Source organism: Eutrigla gurnardus, assembly GCF_963514095.1.
Source record: "Eutrigla gurnardus genome assembly, chromosome: 10".
In the NCBI taxonomy this organism is placed as follows: domain Eukaryota; kingdom Metazoa; phylum Chordata; class Actinopteri; order Perciformes; family Triglidae; genus Eutrigla; species Eutrigla gurnardus.
The window spans coordinates 9,227,154-9,242,505 of NC_139924.1; the positions used below are offsets into that span (position 1 = coordinate 9,227,154).

Genomic DNA, 15,352 nt, shown 5'->3' on the forward strand with positions numbered 1-15,352 from the left:
CGGCTTGAGTAATGCTGAGTCAGCACATGGACGGCCAAGGTGCACAAGACACCGGTCTACCGGCCAAACGTCCCGCTAATGACTAGCTCCCGCTTTCTATTCCTCTGCAGCTTGTCACTCACTGCCTCGAACTCTGCCAGACACAGAAAGTCACCTCCCTCCCTCCCTCTCTCTCTCTCGTTCTCCCGCCTGTGAACTACTTAAGTGAGTGATTGTCGATGTGCATCTCTGCAGTCGGTGCCTGGAAGTCTCCGGGACGTTTGCAATGGGAAAGGAGAGCAGGGTAATCCGGTGGATCGGGTGGACCGTGGTTGTGACAGCTTTGCTGTTGCTGGGCTTCATCACGGGTAAGAATACACGACACCGACTCACGATAATGGAATAATCTACAAGTGATATCTACTTATCTCTGTGTTGCTGGTTGTTTATGAAAAGTCCAGTAAATATAAACATCATGACATAGTGGACAAGTGGAACGGAGGTCCTGTTACAAGAAAAATACAGGTCTGAAGAAGTCGCATGAACTATATCAAATCTACTCAGTGCTGTTGAAGTTGAATCTCTAAGGTGCATTGTGTGTGTGTGTGTGTGTGTGTGTGTGTGTGTGTGTGTGTGTGTGTGTGTGTGTGTGTGTGTGTGTGTGTGTGTGTGTGTATGTGTGTGTGTATCTTGCCACTACTCTGACACATTTCACGTGTGTCTGCTCACAGCAGGCTAACACATGCTGTCCAGAACCACAACTCCATTTGAAATATATGTTCGAACATAACGGGAAGCATCTTAATATCTACATGACTGGGCAGTGAGAAATGTTCCCCCTCTTTGTTCCAATCATATTACTGTACTGTGTGTGTGTGTGTGTGCGTGTGTGTGTGTGTGTGTGTGTGTGTGTAGGCTGGTTTGCAAAGCCCACACACCCAAGCACTGCAAACACGAGTACTTCCAGCAAGTATCTGAGGGAGTTTCTGGATGGAATACAGGCGGACCAGATCAGAGAGCACCTCAGGTAAACCCACTACTCATACGCTGAATCTGACCTGCCATCACTACGAGGAGGCCACTAGGTGGGCTTATGCCACTATTTGAAAACTAGTAAACGGTTGCCACGACACTTGCTAGAGACTTTGCCAGACCCACAAGGATAGATGATCGAGCTGTGATAACAAGGCCGCCAGCCAGCAGGCAAAACTTTTATTTTGTTGGATAAAAACATTAACCGGGTCCAAACTGAAGAAAAGTAGTCCCAACTGGCCTTCAGATGAGCGTCTGAAACCAAAACAAACAGTCGAAAGGCATATTGACTTCCTGGATACTGAAACATAACAAAGTATGAAAAGCACAGGTCCAGGTTCGTGGTATTATTATTATTAGTTTTAAAAGTGGAGGCTCACTTTCCTCAATGGCCGCTCGCCCCGTGATTAACTCTTAACGTCCTCCCCACAGGAAATTTACTCGACTCCCTCACCTGGCTGGCACGCAGCAGAATCTACGATACGCAGAGCAGATCAAGACAGAGTGGCTGGAGTTTGGACTGGACGCGGTGGAGCTGGTGCCCTACGACGTCCTGCTGTCCTACCCCAACAAATCACAGCCCAATTATGTCTCCATAGTTGATCAGCTTGGCGGCGAGGTACTGGCGGGGAACATTCAGTCAAATGCACTCTGAAACCGGAAACAGATTAATACATTTATTTTGTTTTCTTGGAGATTTGTACGGATACGGATTGAAAACAACTCCAGGTCCGCACAACACACTGCAAGACAGCCCATTCAAGTCCAAGGTCCTATTATGGCCTTATGGCTGATAAACCACCTCTCTCTCTCTCTAGCAACGTGCTATCAATGTCATGATAAGAGACTACATGTTGGCTACTAGATAACATTCTGAACTTAGTTCTAGCTGTATTTGTAAAGCAGCTAGTAGCCGTCAGATATCTTACATTTCAACTAAGTGTAATATTTGAGTAAATGTCGGCACTTCTGCTTATTTCCCAGAGAGTTGACAGCAGAGGAATTACAAACTCATTTCCTAGAGAGAATAAAGGGTTATCCCATCATTTGTTCTTGTAATTTAGTCCTGCACTCATCTACAGGTTTTTAACACTTCGCTGGCCGAGCCGGTCCCCGAGGGTTATGAAGATGTTTCTGACATTGTGCCTCCATACAGTGCTTTCTCTGCCAAAGGCCAACCCGAGGTAAAACACATGCAACATTATCGTACCGACAGGGATGTTTAAATACCGTTTCACCTATCTGATCACCTCAGGTGTCTTTTCCTGCCGTCTCTCTCTCTGCAGGGGGATTTGGTGTATGTGAACTACGGTCGAACAGAAGACTTTTCCCAGTTGGAGCGGGAGTTGCGCATCAATGTGACTGGGAAGATCGTTATCGTCAGATATGGCAAAATATTCAGAGGCAATAAGGTGGGAAAGGTGTTGGACATAACTCTACAGTTAAAGGATTTCTGTAGGTCATCAAAGACTCACTGCCCGTCTTGCCCCTCCAGGTGAAAAACGCCATGTTAGCCGGAGCAAAGGGCATCATTATGTTCTCAGACCCGGCAGACTACTGCGCTGCTGGAGTCCAGGTAGAGTATTCTGCATAATTTCATCATTTCAGAGTATTTTTGTGTCTTGTGGATTGTCAAACCGCGTGTGCGCGTGTGCACAGCGACTGAGGTTAAATATGTTTTGAACTCAACTTTCATTTTGATGTCAACAACACACCCGCAAAGTTTCGTGATTCCACGGACAGAAACGGCTGGAAAAGTACTAAAAATCCGACACACAAATTGTGTCAGGATGCCTCATAGACAGACTCACAAGTTGACACCAGTGTCGCTGTCATGGCAACAAATAACACCTATAAATTCATGGTCCGCATCATGATTGGGCTTCTACGAGATAGCATTAAAGAAAGTAGGCCCACCTCTCATTTGAAATGTGCGTGCAGCCCTACCCGGACGGCTGGAACCTCCCCGGTGGAGGAGCTCAGAGAGGAAATGTTCTCAACCTGAACGGAGCGGGAGACCCACTCACACCGGGGTACCCCGCCAAGGGTGCGTATGTCTGTGTGTCTGCACGTGTGAGTCTGTACGGGTGTGAACGTGTGTGTGAGTTTATCTGACATCACCTCGTCTCTTACAGAATACACCTACAGACTCGGCCTCCAGGACGGAGTGGGTCTTCCCAAGATACCCGTGCATCCGATCGGCTACCATGATGCAATCCACCTGCTGAAGTAAAAACAAACATATATTTTAAAATGTATTACATAAAATGAGCTGGTTATCTGTATTATTTTCAGATTCGATCCAATAAGAGAAGCTAATCCCACGGCGGGGACATTTTTATGTGAATTATTTGCCATTCAACAGGAACATGGGAGGCCAGATTCCACCCAACAACTGGAAAGGAGCTCTGAATGTCTCCTACAGGATCGGTCCAGGCTTCACAGATGACTTCAAGAGTCGGTAAGTGCTCACGTTAAAGCTTCCAGCATCACAGCCATCCCTTGTTGGCACTTTCCCTCCCTCCCAAGTTGGCGGTCCCTCCTCTCTCCTGCTTCACGGCTGCCCGTTTAAATAGTCTCTCCCCTTTTGTTGCTCTTTATCTTTAATGACCCGGTGGCAAGTAGCCAACGGACGTACAATGGAGGCCCTTGTACCTCCTGTGTGTGAGCGACATACATAACACATCCACACACAAACAGGCTGCACAAATTAAGGACATACAACGGTCCCCGGGTCTCTGTTATTTGTGCTTTTGGACTGTGGTGAATGTTTAGTACTCTGTCATTTCTTTTTCTGTAGAACTGACTTGTGAGGTGCAAAACACTTCCTAAAGAACATACTGCATATGCTAGAGTAAGAGAGGGGTTTGTATTCTAGAAGCACAACGGGTTAATGAGGCTGCTGCTCATAACAACACTATTCCTTCACATTTTCGGTTCCCAAATTCAGCTCACGTTAGTCATTTCCCGTTAAGAGTCCCTCCACGGATCTGTTTCTCCCTCGTCTCTCTGCTTGTCTCACCCCCCTCCATCATCTGTCTGTGTCAGGAAGGTGCGTATGAACATCCACACTAACAACCAGGTAACCCGGATCTACAACGTCATTGGCCGGATTAGAGGCGCTCTGGAGCCAGGTACAGTCATGCAATCCAACCTGCTCCTACCCTTCATTACAGCTTTCACTGTACACAGTCAGCACATGCAAGTACCGCTAATGATGCTGACACTCTGTGTGTGTGTGTGTGTGTGTGTGTGTGTGTGTGTGTGTGTGTGTGTGTGTGTGTGTGTGTGTGTGTGTGTGTGTGTGTATAGACAGGTATGTGATTCTGGGAGGGCATCGGGATGCCTGGGTGTTTGGAGGAATCGATCCCATGTCTGGTGCTGCGGTGGTCCATGAAACTGTCAGGAGCATTGGCAGGGTGCTTAGTAAAGGTACAAGGGTGTGTGTGTGTGTGTGTGTGTGTGTGTGTGTGTGTGTGTGTGTGAGACACTCCAGGATCCTGCTGGATGTTTTGCACCCTCAGAAAGGTGTGTATGTGTGCGTATATGTAGGCTGGAGGCCGAGGAGGACCTTAATATTCGCCAGCTGGGACGCAGAGGAGTTTGGATTGCAGGGATCTACGGAATGGGCAGAGGTACGCTGGCACGCATACACCGAATCACACGGCCTCGCGCCACACCGACACTGACCGCACTCGACCCCTCTCCCCAGGATAATGCCAAGGTGCTGCAGGAGAGAGCGGTGGCTTACATCAATGCCGACTCTGCCATAGAGGGTGAGAGCTTCATGCATTCTCAATGAATTATCGGCCATGTTGAGGCTGAATTAGATCCGACGCAGCATGCTTTCTGTGTGTGTGTTTGTGTGTGTGTGTGTGTTTGTGTGTGTGTTTTGAATTGCAGGCATGTACACGCTGAGGGTCGACTGCACTCCGTCTCTACACACGTTGGTGTACGACCTCACCAAGCAGGTGAGTCTGAAACTGACCAGAGAAAATTGGTTTTGTCTTTCATGCTCAGTCTTTAGCTGTGTTCCTGTCTTTTTCCCCCTCATCTCTTCCTCTTATAGATAGCCAGTCCAGAGGAAGGAGAAGAGAGCCTGTCTCTGTACGAGAGTTGGCATAAGAGGGACAACTGGACAAATGACCGCGATGCACCCAGGTACGAACAAAAAGCAGCTCCTTTTGATTAGACCGAGGATGTCCACACACTAACAACAACACCAATAAATCACTCCACAAGGTTCAAGGAAAACAAATACATGAATTACACATGAATGAAACAAACCACCAACCGCTCTGGTGTACTGCAGGATCAGTAAACTCGGGTCAGGCAGTGATTTTGAGGCCTATTTTATCCGTCTGGGAATTGCTGCAGGCAGAGCCAGATACACCAAGAACAAGGTGAGACACGCTGCACTTACATATTTATGTATTTCTCCTGGTTATGAATATTACATTGCTGTGTGTGCTTAGTTATATCTTATGTTTCAGTTTGTATTGTGAGCGTACAACGCAGTGAATGTCCATTTAATGAGGTTGAAATACTATAGTTATGTAAGTATAGATGCTTCCATATGGGAGCCATATAAGGAGAAATATGTTGTGAGTTTATTCCCGTCTGTGTCTATTCATAAATAATAGTTAATTGCAGCTGTACTCCTCATAATCTTAGTAGAAAATGAATAAAGCATCGTCATGGTAACGTTTGCTGTGAGCCTCCGTGATGTAACTCAGTGAAAATGTCCCCCGTGTTCAGAAAACAGAGCGGTACAGCAGCTACCCGGTCTATCACAGTGTATATGAAACCTTTGAGATAGTGGAGAAGTTTTACGACCCCACCTTCAAGAGGCTGCGGGCGGTGGCCCAGGTGAGAGGCGGGCTCATCTTCCGGTTGGCCGATTCCCAGCTCCTCCCTCTGGATGCCAACCAGTATGCAGACTCGCTCGGGAAGTATGCACACGGCATCGCCCTGCTGGCACAGAGGAACCCACAGGAGATGGAGAAGTACCAGGTGTCGTTTGGTGAGTTGATACGTTTGAGCAGAATTAAAAATGAATGAGTAGACCAACCCGCTGGCTTTTCCAAGAACTTGGCTGCATTTAATCTTCCTTTTCTATGTTCAGATTCCTTGTTTTCTGCGGTGAAGAACTTCACCGCTGCAGCCTGGGACTTCCATGAGCGCCTGCAGACCGTCAACAGAGCAGAGTAAGAGCGTGTTCAACATGTCATACATTTTAGGTGTCTAAACAAACTAGTTTATGTACGCTTTGGAAAGGTCCAAGTTTTCACATTTTGCAATGATGACTCACACACAGGCTTTTCTCTGTTTGTTCAAGTGTAATAATGAAGTGGAAAGACATTGTGGTTTATGTGTGTCAGTCCTCTGCAGGTACGTGTGATGAATGATCAGCTCATGTATCTGGAGAGAGCCTTCATAGACCCGCTGGGCTTAGATGGCAGACCCTTCTACAGGTTAGTCTCTCACTCTCTCTCAAACACACACACACAGGTATGGGTGAACTATCTTCCTCTGACGGTGGATCTGTGCTTTGCTTCATAACTCTTCCCAAGTCATTTACTGGTATTCAACATCAATATCATTCATATTCCACGAGATATAAAATAAAATAAAAAATGGCTCTAAATCTCTTCTGTTGTCTTCATCCAACATATTTTAGCTGCATTTTTTAACCATTTTAATTGTGTAATGTTAATGTTTGTTTTGGGGGGTTTGCATAACAGATACTGTGTTGCCGTTGCATGTAAACCTGTTTGCAGGTTTAATTCAAAATATTAAAACTAGTTGACAATCATGCTGAATAGGAGTTCCTTTAATTCTGTGTTTAAAACACACAACTATACAGAATCCATAATACTGGTACATTCCTTAATGGGACATCCCCCCTCTTTGTTTCAGGCATGTGATCTTTGCTCCCAGCAGCCATAACAAATATGCAGGGGAGTCCTTCCCCGGGATCTATGATGCACTGTTTGACATCGGGAACTCAGCTGATCCAGAGAAGGCCTGGGAGGAAGTCAAGCGCCAAATCAGCATAGCGGCATTCACGGTTCATGCTTCTGCCATGACACTGACACCACCTGCATGAAGCAGGCGCTAACAGACTAAAGACTGATAGTTATGTTATAACACCAGAATGAAGAGAGGGCATACACAACCTGAACCAGTCTCGTTCCAGCAACGAACCGGAAAAGAGCTGAAGATGAAACAGAGCTACTTTTAAAAAACACTTACGGTGGTTTCTATTAGAGGATGATAACATTTCTCAACATTTATCCACGATACAGAACATGTCACTTGTCCGAGTACTGCAGCTCTGTCTTAATTGACTGGTTTATAAAGGAGGAAAGTCCAGGGATGTGAGAGCTGGGTAGGACATACACAAAGCTCACAGCTCATCATTCAAACAGATTCTGCTTTCATATTAGTATTCTATGGGGAATCAAAAAGGGAAATGTGAAGCAGATTCACACAGTATTTCCTGTCTGACCTGGTTATTCTGCCTCCGGAGGTGACTTCCTGTCGTGTTGTCGTTTTCATCTTGTAGCAGCTCCGGCACTCCATTGCTGCACATAAACACATTTCATGAGCACATTCAACTCAATAACTACACACTTTGCTAAAGCTAATTAGACAGTGTGTTTTGAGTGTGTGTCCTCACCACTCATGGAGAAGAGGAACTCCTGTTTGTTTCCTTTCTGTAGTAAGAGTCCACACAAACAGGCAAATGATGACGTTTTAACTCACTGCTGCTGGTTATGATCTAACTGGTTACTTTAAGAAAACATAGTGATGTTTTTTTTTTAATTTCACCAAGACAATTGTTTTCCCTTATGTTTTAATGAATTAATGAACTTTTTTGTAATTTTTTATATTCTGATATTCTAATGTAAACGCACACACACACACACACAGTTTTAAATACAACATTTTTCAGGGAAAGCAGTTCACAGTGTTGTGTTTTCACCAAGGAAGTGCAAGTTCATTCTCTGTCAGGTGGTAACATGAAGACCTAAGTGTTAACATGCACATGTAATGCAAACAGATCCTGATCACAAAATCTATTTGGTAATGATGAATTGTATCAGAGGCAGTAGAACCCATTTACAACTTTCCCACGTACAAAAGCACACATGTGCCTGAAGACACATTAGCAGACACGCACATAGACATGGGGATTTAAAGTTACAACAGGGAACTTTTGACTGGCTATGAAAAAAGTCTCAATTTAGTAGTGAAGCAATGTGAAATGAGAAGGCTCCTCTTTGTGGCCTTGCAGGTTCTCCAACAATCATAATAGCAGAGCAGTGTGTTGACATGAATTAGATAAGGCACATCGTTTTCATATTAAAATATAGTATGAGGGTTACTATGGAGAATCAACAAAGTCAGACTTCAGTCCAAGTGTCATCACATCTTCTGCTTAGAGTCAATTTCACAAATCTCAAAACGGATCATTTCATCAACATATTTAGATTAAAAACAAAACGTCAGGTAGTTGAAGTAAACTCCATTGTTAGAATGCATTCTCAATAGTGCTCATTGTAAGACATGATAGTGAAAACGTAGTATTGCATAAACTCCACTCTGCATAGAAAACTAAAATGCCACAGACTTGAACAAGTCACTTCTGTTGAGTGTTTTGAGAGTCAGACTCGTGAATACTTGGATGAAATATAACAAAGCTGTGATGGTAAACTTGATCCATCGAATCCGTAGAGTGACATTTGACATCATGATGAACTCTAAAGCCTCGGTTATGCTTCCGCGTAGTGATCACGCAAACGTCACGCAATGGCCACGCAGTTGCTTGGACGCAGTCGTGAGACCGTGATAGTTCTGCGTGGGGTTTACGTGTCGAAATGCAATTTAATGCCACACCGGTAGAGGGCGCTATGTTTTCTTGTAAAGACTCACCGACCGACGGAGACTCTTGTGACGTATATCGTCGTTAGCCTCGTTATAGCCTATTTGTTTACCTTCCGGCTTTAAACAGCCACAATTTTTCAGAACTTGGTGTTTTATTTCTTTGTGCAAAAGCGACAAGGTGCAAACAATAAAACGAGGTGCAAACAATAAAAGTAGCCTATTAAAAGTTTAAATGGCGGTGTTTATGAGTGGAAACCGGAAAAGCGGACCAATCACAGCCAATGCCGCTGCGTTGGTGCTGCATCGCCTCGACGCACGTCTAGGTTTTTCGGGAGGGGCACGTCAGGCCCTTGCGGTGGACGTAAGGGGGGTCCGCAAGGACGTAAGGCGTCCGTATGCCCCCTTGTGTTGTGTCAACGTGGAAGCATAACTTGGCCTTAACCCCACCTCACTCATCTTCCTGGGTCATTTCTCTAAGGCACTCCTTCAGGTTTTCCACCCGCTCTCGATTGTTTTGTTCAGCAGTCTGTATCACTTGCTCCAGCAGCCGCTGCACCTCATCCAGTCCGGCCACCTTCGGCATGCTGTGGCTGTACAGAAACCCGCGCAGGTGACCGCCGTGGCAGTCCGGGGAGAGCATGCCGCACAGAAAGCGCAGGAACATGTCGTAGCAGCCCAGTGGGGATTCAAGGGTTCTCACCACAGCACACTGGATCAGGCCCGCTGCTGATTTGGTATGATCCTTTGACAGAAAGATCTTGGGCTTGTGCAACAATGGGGAGTCCAGAACGTTCCTGGACTCTGTGCGAAACAACGTGAAGACGTAGAGAGCGGCCATGAACTCCTGGAGGAGAGAAGATGGTGGGGGAGGTTTAGTGTGATTCCTGTGAGGTACCATGGCAGGGTGTCTGCTGGCTGGATTTTGAGCAGCAGCATGGTTTTTCAACTGTTATTAAAGCTCCACTGAAATTTCTGTTTTTGCTTAATTCAATGTTCAGAGCTTTATTAAAGCAGCAAGCAACTAGTTTCTATGTTAAGATAAGAGAGTGGAATAATGCCATAATGCTTGAACACTGTTAGCAACACAACTACCACCAGTGTGTGGTACCATGTGGAGGCAATCCCTCAATCATAGCCCCGAATTTAGTTGTAGGGTTATCTCTTGGTATTTCTATATGCACCTGCTTTCTTTTGTTGTTTAAAGTGTTCTTTTTCTATAACTAATCTTGGTGTTGGCACATACTTTGGGGCAATTAACTCAACGGATGGAGATTTACCTGAAAGCTGAAATGTATAAAACAGAACGTCCTCCTCCCGTCTGAGGCTGCGTTGGGGAGCTCCGTGCACAGGCCTGAAAACACGGTCACCTCCGTCAAATCCAGACCGCACTCCTTCACGTCGTGTTCAAAGAACACACTGGTATTCTTCTGCAGCATCCCGAAGGCCATCTTCCCCATCTTTGTGAGCAGCTGCTTGTCATCGCCGGACCATTTCTGAGAGAAAGGCACATCGAAATGACAATCTGACATAGAAGTTCAGCTGTTTATCACTTTCTTGACAAAGAAATGTCTTTTTTGTCTTTGAACAACTCAAGTCTGGTTCTGCTGATACTGAGGTCATCAGGTGTTTGAACTTGGAAACTGGGTTAATTGTTGAGGCAGCAATTTAGATTATTGTTGCACTGGAATGCATAATATTGCAATGTGAATTAAGTTATTTTACAGCCTCAACAAATATTGAAAATTATGAGCTTCATTAAGATATCGATTTCAGGTCAAAGACTGCATCGGATGATATAGGGGTTAATGATATATCCTTAAATTATAGATTATGAAATATCTTACGAAAAACATCATTACTAAACTGAAATGAAAGGTTCATACAGATAGTTTGTGGTCCGATAGCATTTTAGTGTTAACTTCTACAATAAAGACACAGCTAACACACATTACCAGTTCATTATCCATCTTTCCATCGTAGAACTGCAGCCTGCGATTGGTCTGGACGATCATGATGTTGATGTAGAACGGCGTCAGCCTGGGGGGGTGCGTACCGTAGCCCTGATAACGGAAGCAGCGCTCGAACACGGTGGCCACCATCCAGCAAACAAACGGTTGTCGTGCGAGTATGCTGAGTGACGGTAGGAGCTTATAATGTGCCACGATCTTGGCTGCTAGCTCTGCATCACTAAAGCGAATGGTCAGGTATTCATCTTTCATCTCATCGCTGGAGGAAAGAGGGACAAAAAAAGATGAAAACTGGACTGAAACGGACGGACAATTTCAGCAGTATTAATGTACTTTGTCAAACATATTACTACAACACAATGCTCAAAACAGCAGCAAACACAATAATAAGTAATATAAGAACATTAGAATTAAGTACATCTGCACTCACCTAAAGCCCTGTATTTCTGTGACAGCATCGATGAACTGAGATGGTATTTGGGAGACAGCTGCCCGTCTCCCCAGGATCCAGACACGGGCCCCGCGAAGCACAGTACCTCGGATTATATTTACAATCAGGACGTCCGGATGTGCTTTGGTGTAGTTGTCATTTATTACTGGAGCATTCTGAAGAGAAAATACAAAGAAAAACAGACTTAGGAGCCAGTTAGTAGCCTTTAAAACATTCCTGGATTGCTCACTTGACCATAGCTTATCTTCAAACAGACAATATATATATATAGACGTTTCAAATTTAATATTGTTGGTCATCATTATAATTCAGGTTCTAGCTTTTTTCACAGCTACAAATATGAATGGATACCTGCCAATCCAGAGAGGCTTGGTAACAATCAAACGAGTCCATTATGATGAGGTATTTACACTCCTCTTCCTCCAGGTATTTCATGTCTTTGCACTCAGGATGATAATATTCTATAATTTCCATGATGGACATCTTCTGTGAGAGAGGAAGCTCTTTGTTTCGCAGGAGCCAGAAAGTTCGGAAGGAAAGTTTGAAGACAAACTGCAGATCCTGAGCAGACATGGACAGGAAAACGGTGTTAGTCACAAAAGAAGTCGAGTAATAAAAACTTAAAACTAAAGGTTTGGTTGATTCACCTTATTGGCACGCATTTCTGCCCAATCCAGAGAGAACTTCCCCGCCAAGACAGACATGCCGATCCCTGGAAGCCCAGTGGTCACCACCGTCCTCACCGGCTTGTCATCGTCCTTTTGTAGCCGGAACAGATTGTTCACGCCCACAAAGGTGTCGGCACTGGGGACCCGGAGAGGTGATGGAGTAGGGGGGTGAAACTCATGGGAGGGGTCCACTCCTCCACAACCACAGGTGGAAATCTGGGGTTCAACGTAGATCGTGTCTAGAAGATTCTGCTTTCCGGCTCGAACGACCCCTTCACGGATGACTTGGTGCTGTCTGATCAAGTGCTGCTTCAGGTGAAAACGGATCAGTGCTGGTAGTGGAGAAAGACAGAAAGTAAAGAAAGTAAGAAAGCTTTGTGGTCACTCCACACATTCTCACCAGAAAAGACGAGGCACAATCCTAATTTCCTAAACTCGTTTCACCATTATTAGCCTGTGTATTTGGATAAAACCAGGGTTTCTTACCTCGCTTGCACTGATTCCGTAGTACGTCTGCCTCTGGTTTCTTGTTGACATTTTCTAAGCTAGTTATTGTATGCGACAGAGAACGATCCTTGCCTGCAAAAAAGAACAAATATAGTGAGCACTCACCGACAGTATATCAGTCACTGTGTACTCAACAACAACAACTGAGCGTATTTGTACCATTCACTTTGTATGGACTATAGCTGTGTTTTCTCACCAAGTATCTCCAGAATCCTGTCCACAAAATCTAGCAGGTCTCCCTCCATCACCTGTTGCAGGGTTACGTCTGGTTCCCATTGGAGAAACCACATCTTAAATTTTAACAGCTCTTCCCTGGTGAGGCCCGTCAAAGCGTCCTGGATATTCTGCAGACAGAGAGAAAGGTATAAAGACACACAAGTTAACATAGTGTCCTGATGTAAATGATAAGTGGGCGGATGTTCATATAGTGCCTTTTTAGTCTTTCAATCACTTAAAATATATTACCAAACTTGAGAAAATTTGCAAAATGACACATACTTATTTGTTAACTTTTAGATTTTTCTTTAAAATGTAATAGATGGGAATGGTTCATTTTTGACAAATACAGTTAGACATCAACCTGCATGAGTAAAAAATGTATGATTAGCATGGATCACAATCAAAACAAACAACGAAGCTACGATCATCAGGTCAAATAAAGTCCAACGACTTCTTTTAAGAAAGGGAAATATTTGAAAAACTGTGATGCACCAACCTTGAATATATGGGGCAGGTCCTGCTCTGGGTGAAGCCTGCCCGGTTGACTGTTCTCATCAGTCTGCATTGCGTCATCTGGTTCTACAGGCTCAGGTGGTTCTGGCGAATTAACATTTTCCTCTTCATCCTCCTCAACGTCTTCTGTTGGGTCCTCCAGATCAGAAGACCTGAGAGCCGACAGGTAGAACGTTAGGAAAAAGCACTGCAAATATTGTCCAAGTAGGATTTAGACTCTTATCAAACAAAAATTGCATAATTCATATTTACTCAAACATAAGACGCCCTCTTTTGCCTTTTAAAGATTTTTAAAGATACACCAAAATATGTTAAATACTTTCACAAATAAATAAAAACAAAGTTAATAAAAACACAAAAAAATCAAGAAAATGTTAACAAACAGTTATAACATTTCTTGACAGTATCCAGATTTATGACAATTTTGCGTATGTGTCCTCCACCTGGTGTCAATGACCAAAGCTCCCGGTGGTTTGGTCTGCTGCGTGGTCGTGGTGTAGAGGGTCTCCGGAGAATCGGAGCGAATCATCTGCATCCTGGAAATAAATCAGGGACAACATCCACTTGGTAAGTTGAGCTTCTGTTAGCAATTTCTAAGTCACTGGAAGCAACCTCTCCCTTCAAATATAAAGCAGTGGATATTTGGTGCAATTAAAACATCCATGTTTAATACAAAATTATTAATATAGAATATTTGCAAGGACTAATAGGTCCTCCCCTCAGCACTGAAAGCTACTAATCATGACGCTGTATCCTTGATTAAGTGCTCTCTATACAGACGCACCCCTGGCGTCTTTGCAGCTCCATTGCATCAGTTCATATGGGAAGTGTGTTTAGTCGGATATGACATTGGGTGTTAATATTTCACGGTTCAGTAGACGTAGTATTGGGGGGGTTTATGCCTAAATATCAATCCAAGACACTGCACCTCGTCCCCTCCTGAGTGGTCGATTCCGGGAGCACCTCAGAAAAGACCTTGGCAAGCTCTTCTTCAATTTCCTCCTCCTCCTCCATGGACTCAATGTCACTCTTCATGGAACCATAGCTGGAGGGTGGCCTCTTCCACTTCTTCTTCTCGTCCTCATCTTCCTCCTTGTCCTCCGGCTTCGAGATGCTGAGGAGAGAGAGAGAGAGAGAGAACAACAGATGATACTGATGAGTGATTTTCTTAAATTTGCGTCAGAGAATACAGACGAGCAACATGACGAGTCAGGTAGATAATAAATAGTGACAGTTGAACTAACTCCACGAGGTTTTCGATAATAGTAAGTAGTTAATAACTACAAGAACCGATATAATACAACTTCAGATAAATATACAAATACAAAAGGTGGATTATTTAGCCAATATGTAACGTCAGCCGGCGGAAGTAGCAGTGTGCTTATGTAAAATGTCTTAAAATTGTGACAGCACCAACCTTTGACCTTCGGTCGCCGGGTCCATGTCTCTGCTAGCAACAGAGTCACCACTGCTGGGAAATGGATTTACGGAAGCAATATTAAAAAACGTTACATCCAAAACACGAACCCGCTGTTAGCGACTTGGTCGGGCGGTAAAGTTTGTCGTTCTCCGCAGTTACCGTTATGCTAACATTAGCTAATACTTAAGACAACACGGTGTGTTCGCGAATACACGGACGAGTACCTTTACCAGCTCATAAATAACATAATGGAGGAAAGTATAAAAGTCACGTCGCCGACCATACGTTTGAATCCGCTTCCTTTAGTCAGTTTTAACTTTCGGTTTCTAGTCGGGTTGTGTTCCGCAAACAACACAACATGACTTCCGGTTGGACCACTTCGGAATAAAAGCATAATCGCGACAATTGTTAATGGCAAATATGCAGAAGCTGATGGGACAAGAATACACACTTGGAAAATACTTCACCCTCACATCATTTATTTTGTATGTATTTATTAAACACCGCATATATTCGCTGCTCATAAGACTGGTTAAAGTCTTCGTTTTACCTGTACTTTATCCCCCCCGTTGTAATTTTAAAAACACATGTGAAAGATTACTACTTACTAATCCATACTTAGTAATGCCACATGGTCATTTAGCCTCCAATGTGCAGGCACATCATTTCTTTTTACACATATGAGTAGTCTTTGTTTTGATTTACT

At 44.2% G+C, this 15,352-nt stretch overlaps 2 protein-coding genes across 3 annotated transcripts; one reads left to right on the forward strand and one right to left on the reverse strand.

Annotated features, from left to right (window-relative positions):
- Positions 1-213: 213 nt before the first annotated feature.
- naalad2 (N-acetylated alpha-linked acidic dipeptidase 2) lies at positions 214-8,080 on the forward strand. The gene is made up of 20 exons (XM_084018725.1): positions 214-347; positions 895-1,006; positions 1,444-1,630; positions 2,094-2,195; positions 2,298-2,423; positions 2,507-2,587; positions 2,953-3,058; positions 3,147-3,240; positions 3,377-3,472; positions 4,060-4,145; positions 4,324-4,443; positions 4,564-4,646; positions 4,724-4,787; positions 4,915-4,982; positions 5,081-5,172; positions 5,324-5,414; positions 5,770-6,034; positions 6,137-6,218; positions 6,393-6,485; positions 6,931-8,080. Exons 1-20 carry the CDS (start codon positions 266-268, stop codon positions 7,118-7,120), a joined length of 2,220 nt encoding a protein of 739 aa, XP_083874851.1. The 5' UTR covers positions 214-265; the 3' UTR covers positions 7,121-8,080.
- On the reverse strand, positions 7,557-14,948 carry nlrc3l (NLR family, CARD domain containing 3-like). 2 transcript variants are annotated; one of them, XR_014597801.1, is made up of 13 exons: positions 14,644-14,948; positions 14,155-14,340; positions 13,670-13,762; positions 13,210-13,378; positions 12,691-12,838; positions 12,474-12,566; positions 11,967-12,319; positions 11,671-11,880; positions 11,299-11,474; positions 10,854-11,127; positions 10,179-10,394; positions 8,000-9,745; positions 7,557-7,572 (listed from the first exon to the last, which is right to left on the reverse strand). XR_014597801.1 is itself a non-coding variant. In XM_084018724.1 (12 exons), the coding sequence occupies exons 1-12, from the start codon at positions 14,667-14,669 to the stop codon at positions 9,350-9,352; spliced, it is 2,340 nt and encodes a 779-aa protein (XP_083874850.1). In that variant the 5' UTR covers positions 14,670-14,948; the 3' UTR covers positions 7,897-9,349. The 2 variants fall into 2 exon arrangements, 1 of the variants encoding a protein (XP_083874850.1); XM_084018724.1 differs by lacking the exon at positions 7,557-7,572 and having other exon boundaries at positions 7,897-9,745.
- Positions 14,949-15,352: the final 404 nt, after the last annotated feature.

Excerpts from the sequence above, each read along its gene's own strand:
- naalad2 (XM_084018725.1), top strand. The coding sequence starts at position 266 with ATGGGAAAGGAGAGCAGGGTAATCCGGTGGATCGGGTGGACCGTGGTT. Across the intron at positions 4,788-4,914 it reads TGCCGACTCTGCCATAGAGG|GCATGTACACGCTGAGGGTC; the intron begins GTGAGAGCTTCA and ends TTTGAATTGCAG. Across the intron at positions 6,486-6,930 it reads GATGGCAGACCCTTCTACAG|GCATGTGATCTTTGCTCCCA; the intron begins GTTAGTCTCTCA and ends TCTTTGTTTCAG.
- nlrc3l (XM_084018724.1), bottom strand. The coding sequence starts at position 14,669 with ATGGACCCGGCGACCGAAGGTCAAAG. Across the intron at positions 11,881-11,966 it reads CAGAAATGCGTGCCAATAAG|GATCTGCAGTTTGTCTTCAA; the intron begins GTGAATCAACCA and ends ATGTCTGCTCAG. Across the intron at positions 11,475-11,670 it reads AAGCCTCTCTGGATTGGCAG|AATGCTCCAGTAATAAATGA; the intron begins GTATCCATTCAT and ends TTTTCTCTTCAG.